The following is a 25,852-nucleotide window of genomic DNA, read 5'->3' on the forward strand; positions in this document are numbered from 1 at the left end:
AATTTTTAACTATTTTTATAGGCTTTCTAAAAGTTAACTTCTATTAGTTTCAGCTCTTATGTATTCTATATGAGCCGCACTTCAGTTAGCTAGCCTCTATTATCTGCTTTGGCGTTAGGCTGATTAGCCAATCGACTGATTTAATCGATCATAACTATGGCTAGTTTATCGATAATCGGGCCGATCGCGATAAGCATGTATAGAACACAGCCGTTTTTCAATTTCCTCGAACGATAAGCTGTCAATTTTATGGCCAAAAACGGCGCTTGGCTTTATGAGTTTCAACACCCAAAAACAGCGCGAGGACGCGCCGCACATAGACCCACACCCAAGGGGCAAGGGGTGCAGAGCGGGGGGGACAGAACGCACTAAAAGAAAAAATTTATGTTGATGATTTTCTGTGTGTGGCCATCGCCAGACGCAGCAGACCCAAAATCGTGGCCAACATCAGGCTGGAGCCGCGGGCGCACGCAGACACAGTCAAATTGAAGTTGCAGCCAGCAGACAATGCGGCCAACAGCAGCAGCAACAACAGCAACAGCAGCAACAACAGCAACAGCAGCAGCAACATCGACTGCGGTCATCGCACTGCCCACCCAAAAAGGCGGCACTAAATTGCTCGAATGCCGTTAGAACAATAATTGCGCACACATCAAACACACACACACACACGCATTGATTGCTGATAGAAACTGTTGCCAATTTATTGAGTTGTAAAATTGCAATTGGCCGGCGAGGGAAGAGCGTAGACAGCCTGCGGCACACACACACACACACACGTACACACACAATGCTGCAACATATTAAAAATAAATAAATTAAAAAAATACTTGTACTTGCCCCACCCCACACATCTAACGCTCATTAGTTGCCGCACGCTCCTCCCCCAAGCCGCGCAGACTAATTGCCCATATAAATAAGCAGAGTTCACACGAAAATTCTTAGCTCGGCAGCAACTGTTGCTGCTGCTAATGTTGCTGTTGCTGTTGTTGTTGCTGTTGTTGCTGTTACCTTTGCTGCTGCTGTTGTAGCCTCTGCTGCTGTTGTTGCTGATGTTACTGTTGCTGTTGCTGCTCATGTTGCTGCTTCTCATTCTGTTGCCGTTGCTGCTGCTGCTGCTGCTGTTACTGCTGCTGCTGATGCTTCCTCTGCTGCTGCTGCTGCTGCTGCTAATGCTTCCTCTGCTGCTGCTGCTACCTTTGCTGCTGCTACCTTTGCTGCTGCTGCTGCTGCTGCTATAACCTCTGCTACTGCTGCTGCTTTTACTGCTGCTACCTTTGCTGCTGCTGTTGCTGCTACTGCCTCTACTGTTGCTGCCTCTACTATTGCTGCCTCTGCTCCCTTTGCCACCGCTGCTGCCTCGACTGCCTCTGCTGGACAGTGACGAATGCCGCTTCCTTATTGCAAGGTCAATTTTGTCCTCAACTTTCTGCTCCTGCCGCAATTGATTGATGCACTGCCAGCTGCCGTTAGCCGGACTGCGGCCAAAAAGCACTTCACACCAAATTGGCTCCTAATCTGCAAATGGTCTGCCCAAAAATGGCCAAAGCCAACACAGTTCGGCCGCTCAGATGGCCTTAACAATTTTTGTCAATAATCGTAAATTAATGAAATGCAACAACGATGCCACACGCCAAGCAAACAAACAAACGCCGACGACAACAACAACAACGACAACAGCAGCAACAACAACAACAGCAACAGCTGCAATTGCTAAAAATAGATGCAGACAAGGCGCACACTGAATACACTTACTTAGGGGTATATGTTATATGTCCATGGGGGTTAAAATTTCTATGTCTTTATGATATATATGGCTGACTGACTGATTGGCCTAAACGATTATAGGGCTAGGAAGCTGACATCTTTACAGAAGAAGAGGGTATACGATGGTCAAAATTTGCATAAAAACCTTTAGACCACCAAAGCGTCTAACTAGCGTGCGAGAAGTTGCTGGTTCAAATTTAGCAGCAAGTTAAGTCCAACATGAATTAGAGCTCGAAGTGGTCAAAATTTGTTTTGAAAAACATGAACACTATCTGAGCGTCGAACTAACAAGCGAGAGGTTGCTGGTTCAAATAAAGCAGCTATTGGAAATTTTGTTATATTTTCTCATATCATATGTTAGCATTCGCAAAAAAAACTAAGAAAATTAAAACTATAAAATTTTAAATTTTTCTTTCGATTCGATGTCATATCTTTTCTGGTCTGGTATTTGATTTGATTCATATTTATATTTTAAGCAAGCCCAATGACAAAGCTGAACTACTCTCAGTGAGTGTATTATGACAACCACAGCAGCAGCAGCAACAACAACAGCAACAACAACAAGAACCGCAACATGCGATTTTAAAGCCATATTTATGGGTCCTTAACATTGGCATTGTTATTGTTATCGCTGCTTGTTGTTTGTTGTCGCCGTTGTTCCTCGTTGTTGTTGTTGGTTGTCGCGGTTGTTGTTGTTGTTGTTGCTTCATTTGTTCTTTGTCGGTTGTCGCAAATGTGTCTGTCGTACATTTTGGGGCACCATTTTAGGTAATTTTTTAAATTTGCATTCAGCTAGACAAAAGCACAAACAACACCAAGAACTAGGCAAAGACACTTAGGTAATTAAATTATGTTGTCGCCGAATGGAATTTTAACGACTCAATAATGCACAACAAATGCCAAATGACACATAAATAAATAAATGGCCAAAAGGCGAAATGATTTGAATGCTGGCAAAACGGTAGTCGCCAGTTGTCCGGCTGTCCGACTGTCCGGCTGTCCGACTGTCCGGCTGTCCGACTGTCCGGTTGGGAGCTCATCATTTGGCTGCGATTAACTTAAGTACACAAGACATAAATATTTAAGCGCTGGCCAGGCTGTGGCTGCTTCTGTGGCCGCTGGCAGCTGGCAGGTGGCACGGGAGTTGCAGTTAGAGTTGCAAGGGCTGCGTGTAACGGCATCGCACAGTGGCAGCTAAACGTCAGCGGCGCGTCAGTCAACAATTGCTGTCGTGGCAAAAACGACGACAATATGTTGGGATAATGGCCAACTAACTGCGAAGCAGATGCCGATGCCGATGCCTATGCCGATGCCTGCCACAGCCTGTTGCAAGGCAACATTAAGCATAAAATTGCGCGATCTGGCGAACGGTTAAAAAAGCTAAAGAAAAAATCCCATCTGAAGGCGTTTCATGCTGGGCAGCTTTTTATTTTTTTATACCCAGCACCCAGTGAGAATGGGCAGAAAAAGGGGTATCATGGTTTGAGCAAGTGCGTGTTGCAGGCAGCACGAGGCTTCCGTCAAAGTACATTTATCGATCTCAGAATCTACAAGAGCTACAGACCTAAAATTTGGTATGTATTGCCTGCTTAGATGAGGCTTATTTCATATATATGCCACGAAATCGAAAAAAATATATTTTGGGAGCATCCATCGAAACTCACAAGAGCTAGAAACACAACTCAAGATTATTTCACTTTTTGGATAACTGTTCCACTTTCTTCAAAAAATTTGAATACAAAATAATATAGAATCTTGGGCTTTGGCATATACACACGATGCCCTGTTTATTCCCTGAAAGTTTCATAAGGATCCGACAATTAACACCCAAGTTATTTAAGAACACATATGATATAGTATGTGTCTAGACTTAACTGAAGAAGCGCTGTATGCTTGTGTGTGTATATAAGAGAGTTTAAATGGAACGAACAGGGTATCTGCTAAGCGAGCACCTACTAAAGCATTCTTAATGTTTTTTTGTTGTTGTATGCAAATCTGAGCGGTTGCCGCTCTTGACCACCAGCAGGCAACGGCAACGGGCCCATTGGCTGGCCGATTGTGGCACCTTGTTGATCAATAATTGCCACACGACAGCTAAATGGGCTTTAATGCCATGTTAGCCATGGCTGCGACGCCGCGTCCAAGGAAATGCAAATCAAATTCTAATGATGTTGTAATGCAGACACCCGGCCAAGACACTGAGAGCCACGTCGATGGCCTGGGACACAATGCTGTCCGGGCACGCAGATAGCCACAGCAAAAAAATACAGAAAAAAATTATATTATTAGAATTGAACATGCAATCTGACAAGTGTTTTGGCCAAAAACATTTCCTGGTCTTGGGCTCAGAGATGGCCACTGACCAGGCTAATTGCCACAGCATAAGTATTGTTGTATATAGCTCGCTCCCGCTCCCGCTCTCCCTCTCTCTCTCTCTCTCTCTCTCTCTCTCTGAAGCAAATGACCATCAGCGCGATTTATGATTGCATTTCCTGTGTCTCTCCACGAGCACAGCCCAAAAGCCGCTTCTTGCTTTGTCGCCATGGGCCCACAATTAGGCGGAAATGCAATTGTCGTCTGCGTTAAGTCCAAAGCGCTCCCAGCCACAATCTGTGTAGCACTCGGCTCATTGATATTCCACACTCTCCTCGAGACTTCGCCTTTCCTTGGCTTTGGCTTTGCCTTTGGGTTGGGCTTTGGCGCTGTCATCGACCACATTGACGACTCGTCTAATAAGGTATTAATAACAATTGCCAAACACATTTGACGACGCATTCTTGCCCGGTTATTGCTCACAACTCTTGTTGTTGTTCGTCGTTGTTGTTCGTTGTTGTTGTTGTTGTTGTTAATCGTGCCTTTGCATTTGAAGAGATTTACACATACAACAGGCATTTGTTAAGCAGTACCTAGAATTGTGACTAGCGAATGGTAAATTCTCAGGATTTTTAAAGAATGCTTTTTTAACTGCAACTGCAGTGCCAATAAAACGGTTAAAAAAAATCAGAAACGACGAAGATTAAATGCCCTTGCAAGCATTTAACATGTATATAAGTACATATATCAAATTATAACACATATAACCGCTATGTATAATGTGCTCTTCTAAAAAACGCAGATAAGTGTATATATGTATATGTACACGTACATATGTATGTACATATGTTTCTATGTTTATACATACGTTTGCATGTCTGCTTATTTGAATGTGCCCATGCATACGCATATGTATTTATGTTTAGTGAGTGAATTTATAAGCAAATGCAAGGGTATGTATGTATGTATGCATATGTATTCACGCATAGGTCCTATGCGCTCTTATGCCCGCTGCAGTTTTTTCATGCTTTCATTATAAGTGTTATATAAACAAATTAAGTCGGCAATGTAATAGGTTTTATCTACGCTCATGCTGCTTACATAGTTTACTCTCTTTCTCTCTCTCTCCCTCGCTCGCCCTTTCTCATTTAATTCCTCTTTCTTCGTTCAGTTCTTACTCCACCCAAGTCTCCACCACTTTTGTGCCTTTCAGCCACCCACACACATACACATGTGTATTTTTTTGGCAAATACATAAATATTAACTTGTATATTTACCTATAACTAAGAATACATGTTTAGGTCATTCATACCTGGCCAAGGGTTAACCCCAAATAGCTTATAAGCACACACAGCACGAATTTAACGCGATTAACACACTGTAAGTAGTTAATTTAACCTTGTTAAGTAAACGATTTTATACACACGCGCAGATTAAACTAACGATCAACTGGACAGACGCGCACAGACTAAATTGCAGCATTAATTTCCCGCCTACGCTAAGCCGACATTTCTACTAATACAACAACAATTAAGGGCACACAACTATAAGGGCTCCTGCGCTCAGCATTGTTAACGGGATCAAAAGCGTTACGACCAATGGCGTGCACGCATTGGACATGTGAATTAACTCTCCCGGCCAGAGCATCCACAATGCTTGCGCTTTGTTTCAGTTGCTGCCTGCAGTTGAACTAAATGGCATAACGGGATCAAAAGCATTAATGTCAAAGTTGTGTGGTACTGGGGATACATGAATTATAAGGATAAAAGCTTTCTGCGTGTATATATACATTTCAGCTTATTAATTAGATATGGCAGCTTGATCAGTTAGTAGATTTAGATTATACTTAAACATAGCTTAAATAGCTTCCTTTGGGTTTTAAGTAAAATACTTACATTAGATAAGAAAATCGATGTTTTTCTTTAATGGCAGTTAATTGACGGTAATTTAGAAGAAAGAAAATCCCAATATTTATTTATGTACATGTATCTCTGTTGTCTCTCTCTTTGTCATCAAGCGCCGTTTAAGCAATTCTTAACATTTGCACGTTAATTATACCCTATTAAAGGGTATTGATGTTGTATCATGAAATATGTAACGCACAAAAGGAGACGTAGCCTATTGTATATTTATATCTATATATTCCTGATCAGTATCAACAGCCAATTCGATAATGCCAAGTCCATCTGTGTATGCCAACTAGACCTTGAGTACATGTGTATATCGAAGCCATCCGGATCCGGGCCACTATACTATATAGTTACTGATCGTTCAAAATAAAGTTCTTGTATGAAAAACTTGTTTGTTTTTGAAGATATCTTCACCAGACTCTGCATATACTTATTTGTTTCACTATGATTCTTAAATATAAAAACAGTCTTGACATCTTCCGACTATCTATATATAGGAAGAATACATAAAAAATGAGTTTGTGTATGGAAAATGGTTTTCTTTTTAAAAATATCTTAAGCATACTCCACAATTATGAGCTTGACAGTACTCTACACATATCTGCAAAACTAAGAGTATTTAATCTACGGCGTTACGTGTTTTCTCTTATTTTCTTGGGCTGCACAGACGGCAGATGCTGATGACAAATCCCAGCCGACTGATGCAACCGTTGCTAAAAATAAAACAAATGAATGCCAATTGCAGCACCTGCCGCCAGCAAAGGTCAACGGGCGCGTGCGGTTGAAGTTGCTGATGAAGTCGAAAGTTGACGTGACCCGTTGGACAACTGTTGGCTGTGGCCAAGCCAGATGATTAATCAACGCATGCATATGACAAATCCAAGCTCTGCGAGGCAATGTCAAATGCTGACCATGGCCAGCAGCAGCAGCAGCAGCAGTTGGGGCAGCTGTTGGGGCAGTGGCAACAATTGTCTATGACTCTTCGAGTGGCCACTTTGACACACTCGAAGCCGGGCTACGTGCGCCTTGTACAGATGCCTGCCCACAGATAGCCACACACTGCCATACAATTTCAATACAATATTTGAAATAATTGGCTACAAATCGTCATTGTTGTTGTTGCTGTTTCTGCTGTTGTTGTTGCTGCTGTTGCTGTGGCTCTGGGCCTGATCCAACTGCAGCAAACGACATGCCAAAGTCCTAGGCCACAAATTGCAGTTGGAAAACTGCCGCACACATTTTGCTGCCGCTGCCGTTTGTGTTGCCAGTGCCTGTGCCTGTGCCTGGCCTGACCTACGACACCATCATGTGCGCCCGAGTCCCAGTTCCATGGCCATGCCCCATCCCTCTGCCCCTCCCTCTGTCCGCCTGTCAAGTTTTGTGGCGAGTGAAACTTGAAATTACTATTGATACTGATAGCAACTGCAGCAGCAGCAGCAACTGCAACTGCAACTGCTGCTGCCTTTTGCGGCTTTTAATCTGTGCGCCGTAATGCGTTACGGTAAATATTTTTGCTGTTAAGATCAAAGCTGGCCATCAAAAGGTTTTCATGTTTGTGCCATGTCTGTCCATTATTTGGCTAATTGAGCGCTGCGTTTGGGTCAGAGCAATGCGCTGCTGCCAATTAGCAGAGCCCGCTATAACCCCTCACCCCCCCTCCCCATCCCCCACCCCTGGACCAAATCGCAACAATAGAGCAATCGATGTGCGGCCAATTGCCACCAGGTGCGGAGAACTCAATCATCGCCAGTGGCCAAAATGCAATTGCTGAGCTTAATGCGCAAAACGTGAGCCCAATTTGCATGGCGACAACAACAACAACTAACAACATCTAACAACAACAACAACAACTAACAACAACAATTGCTGCAGCCACAATAAAGTCAACCTTCATTTTGCAGTCCAATTCTGAATGCATTTCACACATTTTTCAGCATGACTCAGTTTTGTTAAAGATTTATTTTGCAGCCAACTTGCACCATTCATTAGCCATTTGTGTCATTTGAGCTCATCGTTGGCTAAGAGCTAGAGATGGGCGCGTGAGTGGCAGACAAATATCGAATACGATCAGAGCTAAAGATCTAATCATATAGAAAAAAAGAAGAGACTATTTGAAAAGACAATATGAGTACTTGTAATCGAAGAAATGAAAAGCCATGCAATATGACTTTGCATGATATTAATTAAAAACTTATGTTAAGTTTTAATTAAGATATGACGTTTTTTAATTATATATTTAAGTCCAGTTCATAGTGTATATTTTATTACAATAAATTAGTTTTTGGTGAGAATAATGCATGCATTAGATTAACTAAGCTCTATTTACTTTTGCTATGATACAGTTTTATACCTATATATACCTTCGCGTGTCACGCGCCCATCTCTAGCTGAAGCACTCGACACCTGTGTGAATATCGCATAATGATTTCCCTTTGTCTGACGCTCTGCAACAGTTTGCATTACAAGCCCAATATGATAATTATTGTGGCTATTATTATTATTCTAATTGTGATTCTGATTATTATTATTATTAGTTTTTGTGCTGGCAGTTGCGTGTCACGCGCCCATTTCTAGCGCCCGCAACCGCCTGCTTGTTGCAGCCAGTCGGATAGGTCACGTGTTTGTGTTTTTCGTGTGGCACACAGCAAAATATCAGCAATTGAACTATAGACATTTTGCCCAAATCCAGTAAATAGCCGAAAATGCCGCGCTCTTTTTGTGTACAATTTTTGGTAGCAAGACGGCGACGGTTGGCTAAGAGAGAGGGGGATGGAAGCTGCTTTCATGTCTTGGCCTGGCTGTGTTGTTGTTGCTGTTGTTGTTGTTGTGGCAAGGCGCATCTTGCAAGCGTTGCACTAAATGTCAAATGCAAATGCAAAAGCCAAGCGAGCTGCCCACCACAAAAAATAAAAACTGTAGCTGCCACCTGCTAAACTTTCAGCTAAATTTTAAGGTAACTTTTTTTGTGACCTCAGCTAATTGAAAAAGTTTAAAGTGTTTAGAAAATGGCAGAAGGGGCGATTATTGACCCATAGAGAAGGTACATGTACATCTGATCAAAAGGCTAGTCTTAGTTAAAAGAATATATATAAGAAATTTGGGAAGTATTTATCGATACGCAATGATTTTCAGTTGAAGCTTTGTGACTAAATCTCAAAATGTAGGCAGAAATTTATTATGTAGGCTCTCGAATACTATACGCAGATTACAAATCTTAAAAAAACAATATTTTGAGGTACATCCTTGGGCATTCGTACATGTACACTTCTGAGTGCCATATTGAATCCGTGAAAATTTCATAAAGATCGGACAACAAGAACCGAAGTTACTTCAGAGTTCCTTTCAGTTCTGTGAAGGACTGCGTGCAGGAGAAGCATGTCTGTTGCATATTGTGATCAAAGTACATTTGAATTCATGCTGCGGCGACTGACAGTCGTTCACTCCCCACCAGAGCACTCTTACCTGCAAATACCTGTGTCCAGTGTCGGGGTCTGACACTCATAATTAATACGCTTAACTTGGCTTACTTAGTTTCAATTTGCACGTAGCGCTGACAAATTTCTCTCCACCCTTGTGGTGCTTCATTAAAAAGCCATTAGAGACCTGCCCGCGCCGAGCATTAAGAAACTTCTGACAAAACTTCTCTTTCTTGATGATGATACGTAGAGCAGAAAATTTGGCCCAGCCAAAAATTACGTGTGCGCCGCACAAGTTGCCGCATCTGCCGTGGCATCAATTGTTGTTGTTGTTGTCAACTTTGTTGTTGTCGTTCGTTGTGCCAGGTTTTCTTTTGGCCAACTGCGTGGGAAATGCCGTCGATCGGTCACGATCAGCAATCAGCAATCAGCGCTGAAGCGATCAAAGCGAAGACACAAACCAGCTGAAAGTACATGCAAAATGCAAAGTTGATTTTATCGTTGGTTGTTTGTGTTGTTTGCGTTGTTTGCGTTGTTTGTTGCTTTCCATTCGTCTGGCCTTTAAAGTGATTTGCCACTTGACAAATGAGCTGACTGCCACATGTGCAATTTAAGACAACAACAACAATTTGTGTTGCCAATTTTCGCTCAACTTCGCAAGACAATAGTCTATGCCTGGCTTGACAATTTGTGCATTGATTTGGAAAATGGCTGCAACAAATGGCCAAGAAAATGGAGCGCACATATATATCTATGTATATATATCACATACATATATGAAAATGACATGGAAAAGCGAACTCTCGAACTGCTCAAAAGAGAAAATTTTGGTGGCGCACAAACAAAAGAAAATTGCCCAGAAATTGGTGCTATCAACAAAAGCAACTGTGCAGAACATCTAAAGTCAATAGCGAGTGCAGCAACAAAACCAATCCCCGAAAAAACAAAGAACTGCAAAGAAAAACAAAAAAATAGCATATTGTTACCCTATGGAACTGACCTTCAGTGCCGTTTGCTGCTCACATTTTAAATTTGTTTGTGAAGTTGATTTTTCTTTTGTTTTTTTTTTATGGGTGCATATACCCTGTAAGTGTGCAGTGAGTGAAGGGAGGCTGGCATAAATAATGTATGCCAAAGACTATCGAAGACTATTTACATTTCAAGCAAAAGCTGAGTTCGTCTATGTGTTGGTTCGTCTGACCTGTCTACAGGGTATCTGTGAGTCGAGCACTGGTTACTGCTGCATTCTGAAGCTTTGTATATATGTGCGTGCAAACATAAGCCACTGCGAAAGCTTCGCGTGGTTCATTCGATTCTGCGTACAGGGTATTCTCGAGCCGAGCAGCTTCTTACTTAAGAAAAAATGTGTGTATTTGCGCTTTGGACCTGCCCATACATGAATAAGATACTGCGAATGCTTAGCGCAATTAATTCGGTCCTCCGTACAGGGTATCTTCCGGTCGAGTAGCTTTTTGCTTAAGTTAAAATGTGTGTCTTTGCGCTTTGGATCTGTGTATACAAATTTAAACTCAAGCAAATGCTTATCTCGGCTTATTCAAAACTTCGTACAGGGTATAGACCCTGTCGAGCAGCCTTCGACTTGAGTAAAAACATGTGGCTGAGCTGTTAAGACCTGTATACAGGGTATCTGCTACTATGTGTATGTAAGCTAATGTATGTCTCATATCACACATTTCCGGATACAGGGTATATTTCAGTCGAGCAAACTCCGCTAATGCACTCTAGCTTGTTTCTGCACACACGAACATGCCCACAGCACACACAGATATATTTAAAGGCCCATAAGAACTTGGGTGTCTGCTTACAGGGTATCTGCTAGTCGAGCATTTGCTGCTAATATACTCTAGCTTGTTTGTACACACATGAACATGCTTCTTAGCACATATAAATATATTGAAAGGCACATCAGAGCTTGGCTGCCTGCCTACAGGGTATCTGCTAGTCGAGCACACTCTGTTTTTTTGTACACACATGAATATGCCAAACAGCGCACACAGATATATTTACAGGCACATCAATGCTTGGATATCTGCCTACAGGGTATCTGCTAGTCTATCACTTTATGCTTGTACATTCCAACTAGTTTAATTTTTTTATTCTTATTCGATTTCAACACAAAACGTGCCAAGTTCTGTTTTTTTCTGCTGGCACGTTTCACAAATTTAAAAGAGTTCAACGTGAGGCAAAGGCGATGAGAGGCACGGCGAGGCGAGGCTTTTGGTTCAGATGCGACTCCTCTGGTCCACACACACACGCACACCTACACACACACACACGCACACACCAACACAGAGCGATTGCCCATCCGCAGCTCTGGCAGCCTTATCAGCCGCACAGCTGGCAGATAACAGGGCGAGGTGCACACGCAGGAGGTGGAGTCGGAGGCGCGCCTGGCCAGCTGATAGCGTCGACTGCCGCCCAATGAGTGCGGACCACTCCGAATGGCATTCGATTTAGTTGAGTTCGCAAAATCAAGTGCAAAACATTTCCAGTGCGCGAATTCATTTCGAAATGTTTGGCCTAATGAAATTCTTGCTGCTTGTGCTATGGCTAATTGCTTTGAGCCAAGGGCGCTCGAACACGGCCAGAGATTGGCATGAGGTGGGCCTTAAAACGATATATATATATATATATCTCTATATATTCATTTGATATAATTTGCATGCTTGCAGACACCGGAGCCGGATCCCACAATATTTGAGAACAAATCGCTTTTCGAGCTGGAGCTGCACTTGAATGACGTTGACTACAATTGAATATCGTCTAGATTTGAATAAGAATTATATTTTTTATATATAGCTATAAAATTGAATACGCTGATAAGCCTGTGCACAGCTCGCGTAAATATTATTTACATTTTTTTATTTTATTATTATTAAGCATTTATGATTAAAGATGAACATTTCGCTGTCTAGAAACGGAAGGTGTACTGCGCGCCGGCGCCCCAATTGGGCCGACTGTTGCCGTAGGGTCCGCCCAGGTGCTGGGAATACTGTCCCGTCGCGTCCAGCGAGTGGCGACCGTTGGGACTCTGCCAGACGGGCGCGCGTCCATTGACGCTCAAGTCGAAGCCCTGACGCGGACTGCCGCCGCCCTGCACATTCAGCTGGCGACGCACGCGAAGCTGCTCCACCTGCTCACTGGGCGCCCAATCGTTGTTCTCGGCCAGCTGCAGGTTGGGATTGGAAACCATAAGACTTAAGCGAAATAAAATGCTGGGCGCTGCACTTACCAATTGTGCGGCCGGCTCGTCAACAACTGTCAGACGCGGATCAGGGTAAGCCCAGACACAGGCGCAGACGCCGAGGACGAGCAGCAGCAAACTGAGTTTAAGTTGCATCTTGTGGCTTTGAGCTGTGATGTTGATACTAAAATGACGAATGAATGGCGCCAAGTGCTTTATATATGCTTGAGGCCCATAGACAAGCTCGCCCGTAGCAGGGAATCCCTTGCGGCACATTGTCTGGCTCAGGAGACTGTGCTTCACAAGTGAATACCCGGCGCAGCCAGCTGATAAGATGCGTGATCTCTTGGCAAATAAAATGCTATGTTGATAAAGTCTAGTATGTAAATCCCCGCCAGATGAGCCACAGCAATGCTAAGATCTTCAATAGAGCTGCAGTTATAATTGAAATTAAAGACAACTATTTCAAAAGTATTGGTCAGTTAAACAATTAGATCAACTGATAGCTTCAGCTTGACTTAACTTTTATCTGGACATACTATGGATAGATACTAGGGAATACTCTGTACTCATCTCCGAACTGCGATCATAAGCATTTTAATCTTCTTCAATTCATTTAGACATCACCAGCAAGGCCGTGCTTCTTCTTCCCCCCGTCGCACATAATGGAAAAGGCATTCTTGTATAACTTCGGTGCTTATTGTCCGATCTTTCATACAAATATTTTATATAGATAAGCACAAGGCTGAAGCCTTAAAAGGAAGAAGGGCGAAAAGGAATATGATCAAGAATATATATATGTAGTCATGTATATGTGCTGATCAAGAATATATATCCGTAATGGAAATATCGCTCTCTCTCTCCCTACCTATCTATCTAGCTATCTATCTATCCATCTTTATCTCTCTCTCGCTCTCTCTCTCGCTCTCTCTCTCTCTCACTCTCTCCCTCTGACCCTCTCTCTATCTATCTATGTATCTATTGCTCTCTATCCCTATCTCTATATGTTATTATCTATCTCTCTCTCTTCTTCTCTCTCTCCCTCTCTCTCTATCACTCTATCTGAGAATTTCGCACCTCTCAGGCCATACAAAGCAATAATACCCAATACAGGGTCTTCATAAATTCAATCATAAATAGCACATAATTATATGCCAGATATGTGGCGCGTGTAAGCCAAACCCTTCCTCAAACGAAGCGAAACACATCAAAAGCGCTTGCCAAGGTCAGTTTAAATTGCCAACGAAAAATGTATGCAAATTATTTTTAGTTGAAAATCATTTTGTAATTCCCGTTTCGGGAGTTCTAGAGCTGCGAAAATGATTCATTTGAATTTGAAGTAATGTGATATAGTAGGAACGCCCACCCTTGAGCCAATGGCCTTTTCGCTTTCGCTGGCGCGTTCTACACATAATTAATACAACAATTTGTTGAACAACATTTATTTATAGACTTTTGGCTTAGACTGTGGCATGATAGATTTTCATTGTAGCCCCTTTTGACAGTTAACGCAATAAATCCAATTAAGAAAAAACATTTTATCTTCCTAAACATTGCGGCAGGTTTCATTAAGCAAATAGTCGTTGACGTCGTGTGCGCTTAATTTGTTATTACCAACAAGAATTAGCCAGAAAACAGGAGAAAAAACAAATAGAAAGAAAAAAACAATATGAACACATGTACAATTAGCCAAACTGCAAGCTCATCTCGATGGATTGTCAGCAGTAAATTAGACTCTATGTTCCGGGGTAGACGAACGGGTCGCCGTGCTCAAGGATAGCCCAGACCCAGCCCAGGTTAGGCATCTTTAAGATGTTCGGAGATTAGACAAGAGAAGCTAGCTGGGTGAACAATATATAATATAGCTAATTATGCAGGTAGTCAATATACTCTACAAAATGAATAAATGATATGTTTTAAATAGTTTTATTCAAATAAATATTTCATTAATGTTCAGTACATTTTTGTTCTAATACCGCAGAATATATACAAATACTTGATAAACAGAAAGTTTACTTAAAATCGAAATCTGTAGTTGCCACCCACGCCATACGAGGGCTTGCTGTTGCCCCAGGGTCCACCCAGATGCTGTCCATATCTGCCGACCACATCGACCTCGTGACGTTTGTTCTCGCTGGTCCAAACGGGCACCTGAGCCTGGGCCCACACGTCCTTGCCGCTCTTGTCCTTGTTGTAGCCGCCATCCACTAGAAAACGCTGCTCGTTTGGCGGATTAAATTGCTTCCGCTCGGTCCACACATCTCCCTTCGGCTTGTCCTCGGGATTGGGTTGGGGCATGGCCAAGGCGGAGCCGACAATGCAGCAGAGCAAAGCGATGAGTGTAACCTGCATGTTGTGTGTGAATCTGGAGCTGATTGACTGATAATGCATCTAGCCGGAACAGCGAGATTTTATAGCTAGACCATGCACCAGTCCGAGATGCAAAGAACCTAAAAAAATCACCGTGGAGCCGCAGCTCTGTCCTTATCTGCCGAGTGCTTCCCCCGGGTGATTCCTCTTGTTTGACTTGGCGTCTTTCTGCCTTGGCGCTTGTTTGTCTTCAATTAAACATTTTTCATTGTTTTCTTTTCGTATTTCCTTGCCCAATGGCGTACGTATATAATCAAAAATACATTTATTGTTTTTTTTTTACTATTAACATTTATTGAAATATTTTATTGACCATGCGGAAAAACATTTGTCTGACATAGTTGGCTTAAAGTTATGACACATTTCTGCTCTGACCACAGATTCTACATGGACACACACACACGCATCTGGCAAGTGTTATTGTTAATTTTTGTAATTTAGCATTCATTGATTTATGAGCATTTTGTGGCTTCTGTGAAAACATTTTCAGCATTTCGTGTTCATTTCAATTTTTACGAGTCTCGTCTGTGCGGCTTATCAGCTGCTGATAATGCCCATATAGCATGAATAAATTGTTAAATAAATATTGTGTACTGATTTTTTTTTCTCGGTTAAATATTATAAACAAATAGCGAAACACAGTCGCACAACGTGCATCAGTCGAGAGAGTTAACTTTGACAGAGTGCAAAATGCGGCTGCGAATCATTTACATAAATATTATGGCCATATTATTGGCTCTGCTGTGCGGGGTAAGTGGTGGGGTTGGAGGTATAAATGATAAATGTAACTACTTTAGCAGCTCTGACTAACTGTTTGCCACCTGCAGCTGGGCGTGGCACAAGTCGATGATGCAGAACTGGGCGTGAATGGGGCAAGTGCGCCCGCCAAGAGCTGGTTTCCTGTCTGGGATGATGCCCGTGGCGATTGGACGGATCGGGACAATTAGTTGACACATGTTGTCCAGCTTGATTTGTTATTAATATATATATGTATATATCTATCACAGCTGTGCATTTTAGCTGAAATTCAATTTTCTCTATGCGCTTCATTAAACACGCCAAAATGTTGCAGTCATACTCGTTCCAGCCAGACATTATTAAGTTGTATTGATTTTATGAGCTGCCACGCCCCGAGTGGGCGTAGGCAAGATATTATTGAATACAGCTTTAGAAGAGCTCATTAGCAGGCATTACTCCAAATTGGATCAGTCTAGTTCAAAAACTGTTTTGGTTTTAGATAGATTATCGCGGCTTACTCGTACTCCTCTAGGGGGCGTGGCTCAAAAGATTTCCATATGCAAATCTCTAGGATATGAACTATGACAGAAGAACGGCAATAAAAATATGTTGTTTTCTGGTATAAGCCATGGAATAATTGAATCTAACTTTTCTTTATTTATTGAATATTAATAATTAATTTAATAATAAGTTTACGTCAATTCCGTCGTACTTCTTATTTTGAATAACTTACATTCAGTAAAATATAAAAATATAAAATATAGCTGTACTTATCATATACAACACTTACATTGATCCCACATCTAATTTTACCTAGAAATAATCTTCTTGTTGTCAAACTATTGCCTACTTTCAGGCTAAATTCGGGCACGCCTAGAAGTATGCAACTAAAATTCAATAAAACGCGTCAGTCAGGCATATAACTTCTAGTTTATGACTTGAAATAGATCTTACGAGTTCCCTAGACCAACTGCGAGGTCTATTGCTAAAATCGACTGTCCTTTATATATATATATATACATCTATATATAGCACACCAATTTGTATTCGAGCTTAACACCCAACAAAACTGTCGCTCGATGCATGTCAAAAATCAATTGCCCGCAGTTCAATGCACCTCGACGTGGAGTGCGTGTTCAGCCCATGATAATTGCGGCCATTACAAGAGGCGGTAAGGGAAACAATGTGTACTCAAAAAACACCCAACTTTGTAAAGGTAGATACAATCGAATAAAAAGGAAAAACAATATCAACAAAATGCCTGCAAGCGGAGTAAGCACGACTGTCCGATGCCCTGCAAAGTATACACAATAATTGATAGCATAATAAGAGGATTTATAAATTTCATTGAGAGATATAGAATTGAGAGATTAGAGTTAAATAGACAAATAACTTTAAATGCGAAAAGTTGGCCGACTGTATGATACCCTGCAATATGATACAGTAAAGTTGAAATGAAACTTTGACCAATTTTACAACACTGTTCTGTATGATCTAAAATTCATGATTTACTCAGAAGGTACTATTATCTATTGATACCCTGCAATACGCAAAATTAAACTTTGATCAATTTTACAACACTGTTCTGTATGTTCTAAAATTCATTATTTACTCAGAAAGTACCATAAGCATAAGCAATTATGGAAATTAATACATATCTTATAGTCGGGATTTTGGAATTCGTAAAGTACACAAAATAAAAAAGAACATAATCAATAAGGTTTTATTTAAAATATAACAGATTAAGCTTAGATAAAGTTTTCATTAGAACTTCAACCCCTTATTCCTTCTACTTGACAGAAATCAATACACCACTTTTCACCTTTGTTACAGGGTATACAAAAAGTGGCACACACAGGCCACAACAGCACTCAATAAAATAAAAAAGGCTCACACCCCGTGAAAATCCCACTTCTAGCCACAAAATGGCTCAGCCTTTGCCCCAAATGAAACCCTCATCAATGCGGCAATTAAGGATTCCCCCAAGATTGGGGCATGGAAATCGGCGTAATATCCCTTGTTTTTTTTTTTTTGATTTGTAGGCCTGGTGCCAGCTTTTGACACGCTGCGCCAAGTGCGCTTGCCAAACGCCATTCGATTTGGGGCGCGGCACGCCAAAAGGGGGGGGCGGCAACGCAGAGGCGTGGCAGGCGCAAAACTTTGTGGCTGCAGTGCATCATTGCGGCAAGTTTTTGGCCAGAATCGAATTTAACTCCACTAGCTGCGGCCTAATTGCGTTAATTTCACTTGCATTCCAATTCCCATTGTTGAATTGTTTCTTGTGTAGCTGCCACGCCCAATTTGCCAGGGGGGGCGGGCCGGAAAGAGTGGGGAAGGGTGAGGGTCGGCGCTTGCATGTTTCGCGGCACTTTTATGGCCTGGAGCGCGCTCTCCTGGCACCGCTTGTGCATGTCGACGACATAATTGTTAGCCACACAAATTACACCAGGCAGCCGGCGCAGCCCTCCCCCACCCAATCCCAATCCCTACCCCTCAGCCACACGCAGTGACAAGTGCAACAACCCCTTTATAGAAAAGTACCCCCGCGCACCGTTGTGCCTTGACCCAACTGCAGTTCATTGACCTTGCGTCAAGTGGGGAGACTTTATAAATTTTTGTTGAGTATGAAACGAAAACCAACTCTCAAAAAAATGCTAACTAGCTGGATGTTGAATCAGCGGGCCGGATCGCCGCATCGCCAGCCTCGGATTGACGCTTCATCAGCACATCCATCATGTCCTCATCCTCGAGCTCCAGCGAATTGGCGGTATCATTATCGTTGATCCGTTCGCCATCGAACGACAGGCTAGCCAAATCCTTGGACAAGCCCATCTGCGAGCAATACGCATCCTTCAGCTTGCCCAGCGGCATCAGGCGACGGATGCGGAAGAGGACAACGCCCCGATCCGCCGATTGCATCTTCAAGGTTATATGGGGCGAAATACGCAACCCAGCATTTTCCTCCATTCTAATATAGCGTTTGGCTATGTCTTTGGTATATTAGTATATATATATATATAGGTATATATATATATAGGTATATGTGTATCTTCAAATTTGGAATTGATCTGTTTTGTGTACTGGGACTAGACAAATATATGTTTTATTTTTAGGCTCAAACATTTTGTTAACAACTTTTAAATCAACCACGTGGCCTACTTGTTGTGGTTGTTGTCATTGTTGTTGTTGTTGCAGTTGCAGAAATGTTTGAGGCCACATCAGCAGCAGCCGTGCCGAACAAGTGGAAACTTAGTAATAAATAAGATTAAATAAGTTCCATTGAGGGTTTCCGATAAGATAGCGTCCACTTAAGCTCTAGCCAGTTACTCCCGGCACGGACCGCGTATCTTCGAAATGTTCCCAACTAACAGACAAGCCCAGTGACAATCATATATTCTACCGCACAGTGGTTGAAACCGATGAGAAACCAGCCAAAATATTATCTATTGTGCGTAGCGAATGACAGGAAATGACAAAGATCTATGCAAAAGTTATTATGAATGGAACTTGTTAAATTCTATTCAAGTTAATCAGGTTTATTAAGACTACGAAGTGGAAAGTCATTCAAAATGCTTTCGCAGTGGTTCAAGTGCTGCAAACTTATCTCCCAAATGATATTTGAGATAAGGGAATGCGTTTTGGAGCCTGTTTTGGAAAAGTTAAGATTCGGTTCGTTTAAAACCTTTTGGTCTACAATTTTTGAAGACTTTTTGAAACATTCAGAATAAATGTACTAAAATTTTGTGCATAAATTTCTTACAGCTTTTGATAATTTAAAAAAATAAATTAAAAGTAAGTTAACTTGATTAAATTAAATGTTCATGTCTGAACTCCTTTGAATACCTGCACAGTAAATGTCTGTAGATTGTAATCAAATATTTCAAAATGAAGAGAATCATAATTAGATTGTACAAAATTATATTAATTTTCTAAAAATAATAATTATATATTTAAGTCGCATTTTAGAGGCTATATTTTATTATAATTGGCCATATGGCCTTTTTATATGGAGCTAAATATAAATTATTGAACAATATTATATATATAGACACATATTTATATGCAAATAGAATTTTATTTTACATGCATATATTATATAACAAAAAAAATCCAAAAGTTTAGTATATATAATTTTATATAATTAATTTTCTTTTTTTTATATATATAGTTTAATATATAAGTTTTTGTCAGCAGTTTAAGGTGCAATACTAAATAATTTAGTTCCTTAAATAATAATAGTTAAATATAAAAATAAAATAATATCGATTTTTTACTGTTGTTTACTATATAATATTAAATATTTATATTTATATATAGCGTTTAATAAATATTAAGCAATTTCATACCTGATATTAAATCTTTTTATACTTATATATAGATTTTAACATATATTTATAAATTCTTTTATATTTATATATTTATAAATCATTTTATGTTCATACATATTATTTAATAAATCCCAAACATACAATTTATAGCTAATATATATAGCTAAAACTTGAAATTTGTATATGTAAACGTGAGCTAACCAATTAGCAAGGCAGTTCAATGTATTACAGGTCAGTTTTAGAGTACATATATATATATATAAAACCAACAGACGCTTCTATATGCAAAAAACAACAGACAAACATATTCACTATCAGCGCACATTTGAAATTATGTTAGCGTACCACTGTGCGTAAAGGCGCACTATCATATGTTTCATTTATTTATACATATTACTTACTATATGTTGATATAGTATAGCTTAACAATAGCTCTCGGCCGTGCCAAGCGTCGGTCGTCAGTTGGTTTACGGCGAGCACAGAGCGCGGTTGTGCATATTCGATTCATTTTTTGGGAACTTGGGGAGAGGAGCTCATTAAAATTTAAGTCATTAGGCAGATAAATTATCAAAATTGTTGGTTTGCTTGGACGGATTTTAGCCAATAATGAAGTGCCTGGTTATATTTGGACTGATTGTGGCCGTATTTGCTGGCATTGCGGGCTACGGTTATCTGTTGTTCACAGACTTGACACGTCCGCTGCCCAGGCCAGAGTACAAAGACGATACGTATTGGGGACCCGGCGATGGCAAGAATTATGTGCCCGATACGAAAATCTATGATTTCAAATTGGATGTGCCCAAGGCGGAAATTGAGGATTTGCGACAGCAACTGAATCGCACACTGCGGCTAACCGACCCGCTCGATGGCATCGCCTTTGAGTATGGCTTCAACACGTACGCATTGGAGCAGTTTGTCGAATACTGGCGTGACAAGTATCTAACCAAGTGGAAGGGGCGCCAGGATTATTTGAACTCGCTCAAGCAATACACCACCGAGATACAGGGGTGAGTGTGTGTGTGTGTGGCTGAGAGCATCTGTGGACGACTCTCCACATGGCCTAAGCCAATTTCATAAATTTCCACAATCTGCAGCTTAAAGATTCACTACATACACGAACGCGTTGCCGAGGAGGTCGCTGAAAAGAAGCACGTCTATCCGCTGTTGCTGCTCCACGGCTGGCCGGGCTCGGTGCGTGAATTTTACGATTTTATACCAATGCTGGGCAAGGATCAAAACATTACCGACTATTCCTTTGAAGTGGTTGCACCCTCGCTCGTTGGCTTCGGCTGGTCGGATGTGAGTATATACCATATACATATATATTTAATGTCTATTGATTTATGGCCATGTCATGTGTTTTATTTCCCTAGGCGGCCACACGCGTGGGCTTCAATGCCGCTGAAATGGCCACCGTGATGCGTAATCTGATGTTGAGACTGGGCCACAAGAAGTTCTTCATTCAGGGCGGCGATTGGGGCAGCATTATTGGCAGCAACCTGGCCACACTCTATCCGGATAATGTGCTGGGCTATCATTCAAATATGTGCATGCTGACCACACCGCTCTCCATCCTCAAGAGCGTCTATATCAATTACTATCCCGAGAAGGTGCTGAAGTCGCGCATGTTTTACGATCACCATGTGGGCATATGGGAGAAATATCAGCTGCTGCTGGCGGAGAGCGGTTATTATCATTTGCAGGCCACCAAGCCGGACACCATTGGCGCCGCACTCGACTCCAGTCCCGTTGCTCTGGCCGCCTACATTCTCGAAAAGTTCCAGACCTGCACCGGGCCCAGCCTGCAGCAGGACTTTGGCGCCATTGTTACCGTCTTTGGCCTGGAAGCGGTGCTCGACAATCTGATGATCTATTATCTGAACAATGCGGCGACAACAGCCGCACGTTTCTATGCCGAGAACATGTCCAAGCCATATCGTGACCTGCAGCTGGATCGCGTGCAGACGCCCGTGCCCATGGGCTGTGCTCGGTTCAGGTTTGATTTGCCCGCAGCTTCGGAATGGCAGCTGCAGGACAAGTTCACCAACATAAAGCACAGCATGTATTTCCAGCACGGCGGCCATTTCGCTGCTTTGGAAATGCCATCCATGTTGTACAATGATTTTACGGCATTTGTGCAAAAAGTTGGACTGCACGTTAAAAGTTAGGAATGTTGTGGCTCTCATAGAGCACAGAATGTATTGATAATAAAGTAAAGACAGGACAATCTTACCTTTTTCATTTTAAAAATCTATTTAGTCATTAGAGCACAGAGGAATTTCAAATCCCAAAAGAAAAATTGCTATCGCATCGTCGACGGTGGCGAGGAGAAGACAATCTAATCTACATATTTCATTTTAAAAAGCGCGCCCCTTTTTTAAAATCCAACTTCTTATGCTTTCCAACACTGAATGCTGCACTTTGTGTTTTCGTGTTTGTTGCTTGTCATCGTTTTAACCGCACTTTTTCTTGCAACTGATATGACCAAAGTATTCGTTTCATATTTAATTAACTCAAAATCATGTTTATCAATTGTCTTGCTGCTTTGTCATGCTGGCAATGCATAACTGTTATGTGCTAAGGAGGAGAGCTTTAATTTGTTATACCGATTTATGTAAATGAAGTCTTAAAATCTATGCCAAATTCATTGAAATTCCTTTTATCTGCGTATCTAAAAGCTCTTCAAATTGTTACACAAGAAAATAGCGCTGAAAGAGGAGTCGTCATTGAATACATTTTACTTTTATTTATTTATGCAAAATAACTTTATTTACATTTTCGTGCAAGCTTTGACTCACGAGAGGCACGATTAGCGGTTGATCGCACTGCTCTCCTATCTACCTACGTATTCATGTATATTTATTTAAGTGTGTGTGTGCGTATGTGCATGTGTATGTGTATGAGCACATATCTCGCTTATGAAGAGCAAAAAAGCAACTACATTGCGTGCCATTAATATAGAACTTTTAAAAGCACTTTAAACATAAATATCAGTATATATATGCTCTTATATGTTAACTTGCGTAATACATTGCTATGGTTATTTATGCCAAAAAGGCTGGGATATTTAAGACCTGGACTTTTGTATTTATAGTTGGTATTTAATAATAGCTCAATTAATAAGAGAAAATGAATAATTTGAATTATAATCATAATAGTTAGTAAACTATATAACATTCACCACAAAATGGGTAACTTTTAGTCTTGGGATATTTATGGGAATATTTGTGTGAAACTTAAGCAGAATTTTCTATAAAATGTGTGTGCTTATACCGCTACACTAAGCTTTATCATGCACGATCTCAAAGTGACTCTATTATTACGAGCGGGAACGTATATTGTATTGCAATTCAGCGTGCGCTGTATTTTTTTTTTTTTTTTTGTCTCTCAATCATGATATTCGTTTCTATTTATTTCTTAACGCAATTTTGCACACAGCAAGGGACCGGTCTCCGTTGATTTTCACTGTTCAGCAGTTGTCTTTGTGAAGCGAAAGTGCGCGGACGCGTTAGTCTTGGAGCGTTTGGATCATATAAAAATCTAATTACTTATTAGGCCACAGCTGGATTCCAAATACCAAAAAAAAAAAAAAAAAGAAAAGAAAAATGCCATCTGCAACAACGACATTTGTGCGCATACTGATCGGCGGCTTTGCCATCCTGGTCGCTGTGGGCTACAAGAACTATCGCGATCTGGGTGCGCCCGGCAAGCGGCCAGACTTGGATAATAATGAATATTGGGGACCCAAGCTGAAGGGTTCATATCAAGAAAATAAGGCCGTTTCGCCTTATGACATAAGTGTTGCGCCCGAGGTAGGTCATAGATCAAAATTTACATTTCTTTTTTTTCTTTTTGCTGAATACCAAAAACACGTTTGCCCAGTTGCCTTGCATATTAATTGTTTTTTTTTTTTTCTTTACCCTCAAGGTTATTGCCGATTTGAAGGCACAGCTGGAGCGTCCGCTGAAGCTGCAGGAGCCGCTGGAAGGCGTCGGCTTTGAGTACGGTTTCAATGCCAAGGAATTGAATAAGGTTGTGAAATATTGGCGGGACAGCTATTTGCCCAAATGGAATGAACGCGAACAGCTCCTTAAGAAATTCAAGCATTTCCAGACCGAAATCCAGGGGTGAGCAAAGCGATTTGTGCCATATGGATTATATATTGGCATATATTATGATAATTGACTTGCAAATTGTTTTCCCTATTAATATTCACGTCAACTTATTTGCAATTGTTACAGTTTAAGAATTCACTTTATACACGCCAAGCCCAGCAATGCGGCAGGTAAAAAGGTTCTGCCGCTGCTCTTGATGCACGGCTGGCCCGGCACCGTGCGTGAATTTTACGATTTTATCCCACTGCTGACCACGGGCAGCGATAAAAGCGATTATGTATTTGAGGTTATAGCGCCCAGTTTGCCAGGCTATGGCTGGTCTCAGGTGAGATTTAACTGAGTTGTGCTCCATTTTGAAGTCTCTTGAACACTTCCTTTCTTCCATATAGGGCGCTTCGAGGACTGGCCTGGGCGCGGCTCAGGTGTCGGTGATTATGCGCAATCTGATGCTGCGTCTGGGCTTCAATAAGTTCCTCATTCAGGGCGGCGATTGGGGCAGCATTGTTGGCGGCAATTTGGCTTCATTGTTCCCGGAGAATACCCTGGGCTATCACTCCAACTTGTGTTCTAACAACAGTCCCATGGGCAATCTGCGCCAGCTGTTTGCCACCCTCTTCCCGTCCTTCTACATTGACAGCCAGTACGCAAACTTTTACAAAGGCCTGGGTGACACGCTCTTCATGATCCTGGAGGAGTTCGGCTATGCACATATACAGGCCACCAAGCCGGACACCATTGGCACGGCGCTGGCAAACAATCCTGTCGGGCTGGCGGCCTACATACTCGAGAAGTTCTCCACGTGGACGAATGCAGAGTACAAGAAATTGGAGGATGGCGGTCTGACCAAGGATTTCACCTACGATCAGCTGCTGGATAACATTATGATTTACTATGTGACCAACTCGATAACCACATCCGTGCGTTTGTATTCCGAGACCATGAATAGCGCACAGATGAGCCTCGACGTGGACAGTGTGCCAATCACGGCGCCCGCCGGCTGCGCACGCTTTTTCAACGAGATTGCGCACACTCCGGACTCGGTGCTGGCCAACAAGTTCCCAAATCTGATACACAGCACACATCATTCCGACGGTGGACATTTCCCAGCGTTCCAGGTGCCACAGCAGCTCTATGACGACTTTGTGGCATATGTGAAGAAGGCTTTTCCCTAAAACTTGAATGAGTCCATTTCAATTTTATGTTGTACTTTAAGAACCGGCACAAGGAATATATAAAAATTTTGTTTATTTTTTATATAAAAGCATTTTGGAATTGATAAGATTGTTTATTTATCAATAGGCATTATCGCAAAGCTAAAGAGGTCTCAATTTGATAACTATGGGCTCCGAAACAAATAACATATACAATTGTCTACAGAATAATAATCAGTTCTCTGTGCAAAGTATAGTATATATACATGTATGTATATATACAAAGCTTAGACAAAAGTTTCGTAATAGATAAGTTATGTGCATGCGCGACTCTCACATACCCTTTATTTATAAAAGATACGAACTTATGTAACGTTGAGTTCGTGTAGAATTTTATAATATTTTATTTGAATATTTGAGCTAGTATATATGTACATACATGAAGTTCAGACAAAAGTTTCGTAATAGATAAGTTATGGGCATGCGCGACTCTGACATACCCTTTATTTATAAAAGATACGATTTTATGTAACGTTTA

The 25,852-nt window shown here is 41.4% G+C and overlaps 5 protein-coding genes and 1 long non-coding RNA gene across 6 annotated transcripts; 3 read left to right on the forward strand and 3 right to left on the reverse strand.

The window, feature by feature from the left end:
* Positions 1-12,192: 12,192 nt before the first annotated feature.
* DptB (Diptericin B) lies at positions 12,193-12,922 on the reverse strand. Its single transcript, XM_064686927.1, has 2 exons — positions 12,661-12,922; positions 12,193-12,597 (listed from the first exon to the last, which is right to left on the reverse strand). The coding sequence occupies exons 1-2, from the start codon at positions 12,886-12,888 to the stop codon at positions 12,340-12,342; spliced, it is 486 nt and encodes a 161-aa protein (XP_064542997.1). The 5' UTR covers positions 12,889-12,922; the 3' UTR covers positions 12,193-12,339.
* Positions 12,923-14,522: 1,600 nt separating this feature from the next.
* DptA (Diptericin A) lies at positions 14,523-15,000 on the reverse strand. The gene has a single exon (XM_064687012.1). The coding sequence runs from the start codon at positions 14,962-14,964 to the stop codon at positions 14,629-14,631; it is 336 nt and encodes a 111-aa protein (XP_064543082.1). The 5' UTR covers positions 14,965-15,000; the 3' UTR covers positions 14,523-14,628.
* A 602-nt stretch (positions 15,001-15,602) lies between these two features.
* Positions 15,603-16,079, forward strand: LOC135431968 (uncharacterized). The gene is made up of 2 exons (XR_010436870.1): positions 15,603-15,732; positions 15,810-16,079. It is a non-coding gene; the product is annotated as an uncharacterized LOC135431968 (long non-coding RNA).
* A 2,220-nt stretch (positions 16,080-18,299) lies between these two features.
* On the reverse strand, positions 18,300-18,816 carry LOC135431819 (small ubiquitin-related modifier 3). Its single transcript, XM_064687148.1, has one exon. It carries the CDS (start codon positions 18,685-18,687, stop codon positions 18,379-18,381), a length of 309 nt encoding a protein of 102 aa, XP_064543218.1. The 5' UTR covers positions 18,688-18,816; the 3' UTR covers positions 18,300-18,378.
* A 1,687-nt stretch (positions 18,817-20,503) lies between these two features.
* On the forward strand, positions 20,504-22,275 carry Jheh3 (Juvenile hormone epoxide hydrolase 3). Its single transcript, XM_064687443.1, has 3 exons — positions 20,504-21,055; positions 21,143-21,347; positions 21,422-22,275. Exons 1-3 carry the CDS (start codon positions 20,655-20,657, stop codon positions 22,214-22,216), a joined length of 1,401 nt encoding a protein of 466 aa, XP_064543513.1. The 5' UTR covers positions 20,504-20,654; the 3' UTR covers positions 22,217-22,275.
* Positions 22,276-23,528: 1,253 nt separating this feature from the next.
* Positions 23,529-25,442, forward strand: Jheh2 (Juvenile hormone epoxide hydrolase 2). Its single transcript, XM_064686939.1, has 4 exons — positions 23,529-23,860; positions 23,976-24,175; positions 24,290-24,488; positions 24,553-25,442. Exons 1-4 carry the CDS (start codon positions 23,654-23,656, stop codon positions 25,333-25,335), a joined length of 1,389 nt encoding a protein of 462 aa, XP_064543009.1. The 5' UTR covers positions 23,529-23,653; the 3' UTR covers positions 25,336-25,442.
* The last annotated feature ends 410 nt before the right edge of the window (positions 25,443-25,852 follow it).

The sequence above is a fragment of the Drosophila montana genome, unplaced genomic scaffold (assembly GCF_035044405.1).
Source record: "Drosophila montana isolate Dmon_TW-CO22-7 unplaced genomic scaffold, ASM3504440v1 contig_3200_1, whole genome shotgun sequence".
In the NCBI taxonomy this organism is placed as follows: domain Eukaryota; kingdom Metazoa; phylum Arthropoda; class Insecta; order Diptera; family Drosophilidae; genus Drosophila; species Drosophila montana.

Excerpts from the sequence above, each read along its gene's own strand:
- DptB (XM_064686927.1), bottom strand. The coding sequence starts at position 12,888 with ATGTGCCGCAAGGGATTCCCTGCTACGGGCGAGCTTGTCTATGGGCCT. Across the intron at positions 12,598-12,660 it reads ACGAGCCGGCCGCACAATTG|CTGGCCGAGAACAACGATTG; the intron begins GTAAGTGCAGCG and ends CCCAACCTGCAG.
- DptA (XM_064687012.1), bottom strand. The coding sequence starts at position 14,964 with ATGCAGGTTACACTCATCGCTTTGCTCTGCTGCATTGTCGGCTCCGCC.
- LOC135431819 (XM_064687148.1), bottom strand. The coding sequence starts at position 18,687 with ATGGAGGAAAATGCTGGGTTGCGTATTTCGCCCCATATAACCTTGAAG.
- Jheh3 (XM_064687443.1), top strand. The coding sequence starts at position 20,655 with ATGAAGTGCCTGGTTATATTTGGACTGATTGTGGCCGTATTTGCTGGC. Across the intron at positions 21,056-21,142 it reads TACACCACCGAGATACAGGG|CTTAAAGATTCACTACATAC; the intron begins GTGAGTGTGTGT and ends CACAATCTGCAG. Across the intron at positions 21,348-21,421 it reads TTGGCTTCGGCTGGTCGGAT|GCGGCCACACGCGTGGGCTT; the intron begins GTGAGTATATAC and ends TTATTTCCCTAG.
- Jheh2 (XM_064686939.1), top strand. The coding sequence starts at position 23,654 with ATGCCATCTGCAACAACGACATTTGTGCGCATACTGATCGGCGGCTTT. Across the intron at positions 23,861-23,975 it reads ACATAAGTGTTGCGCCCGAG|GTTATTGCCGATTTGAAGGC; the intron begins GTAGGTCATAGA and ends TTTACCCTCAAG. Across the intron at positions 24,489-24,552 it reads CAGGCTATGGCTGGTCTCAG|GGCGCTTCGAGGACTGGCCT; the intron begins GTGAGATTTAAC and ends TCTTCCATATAG.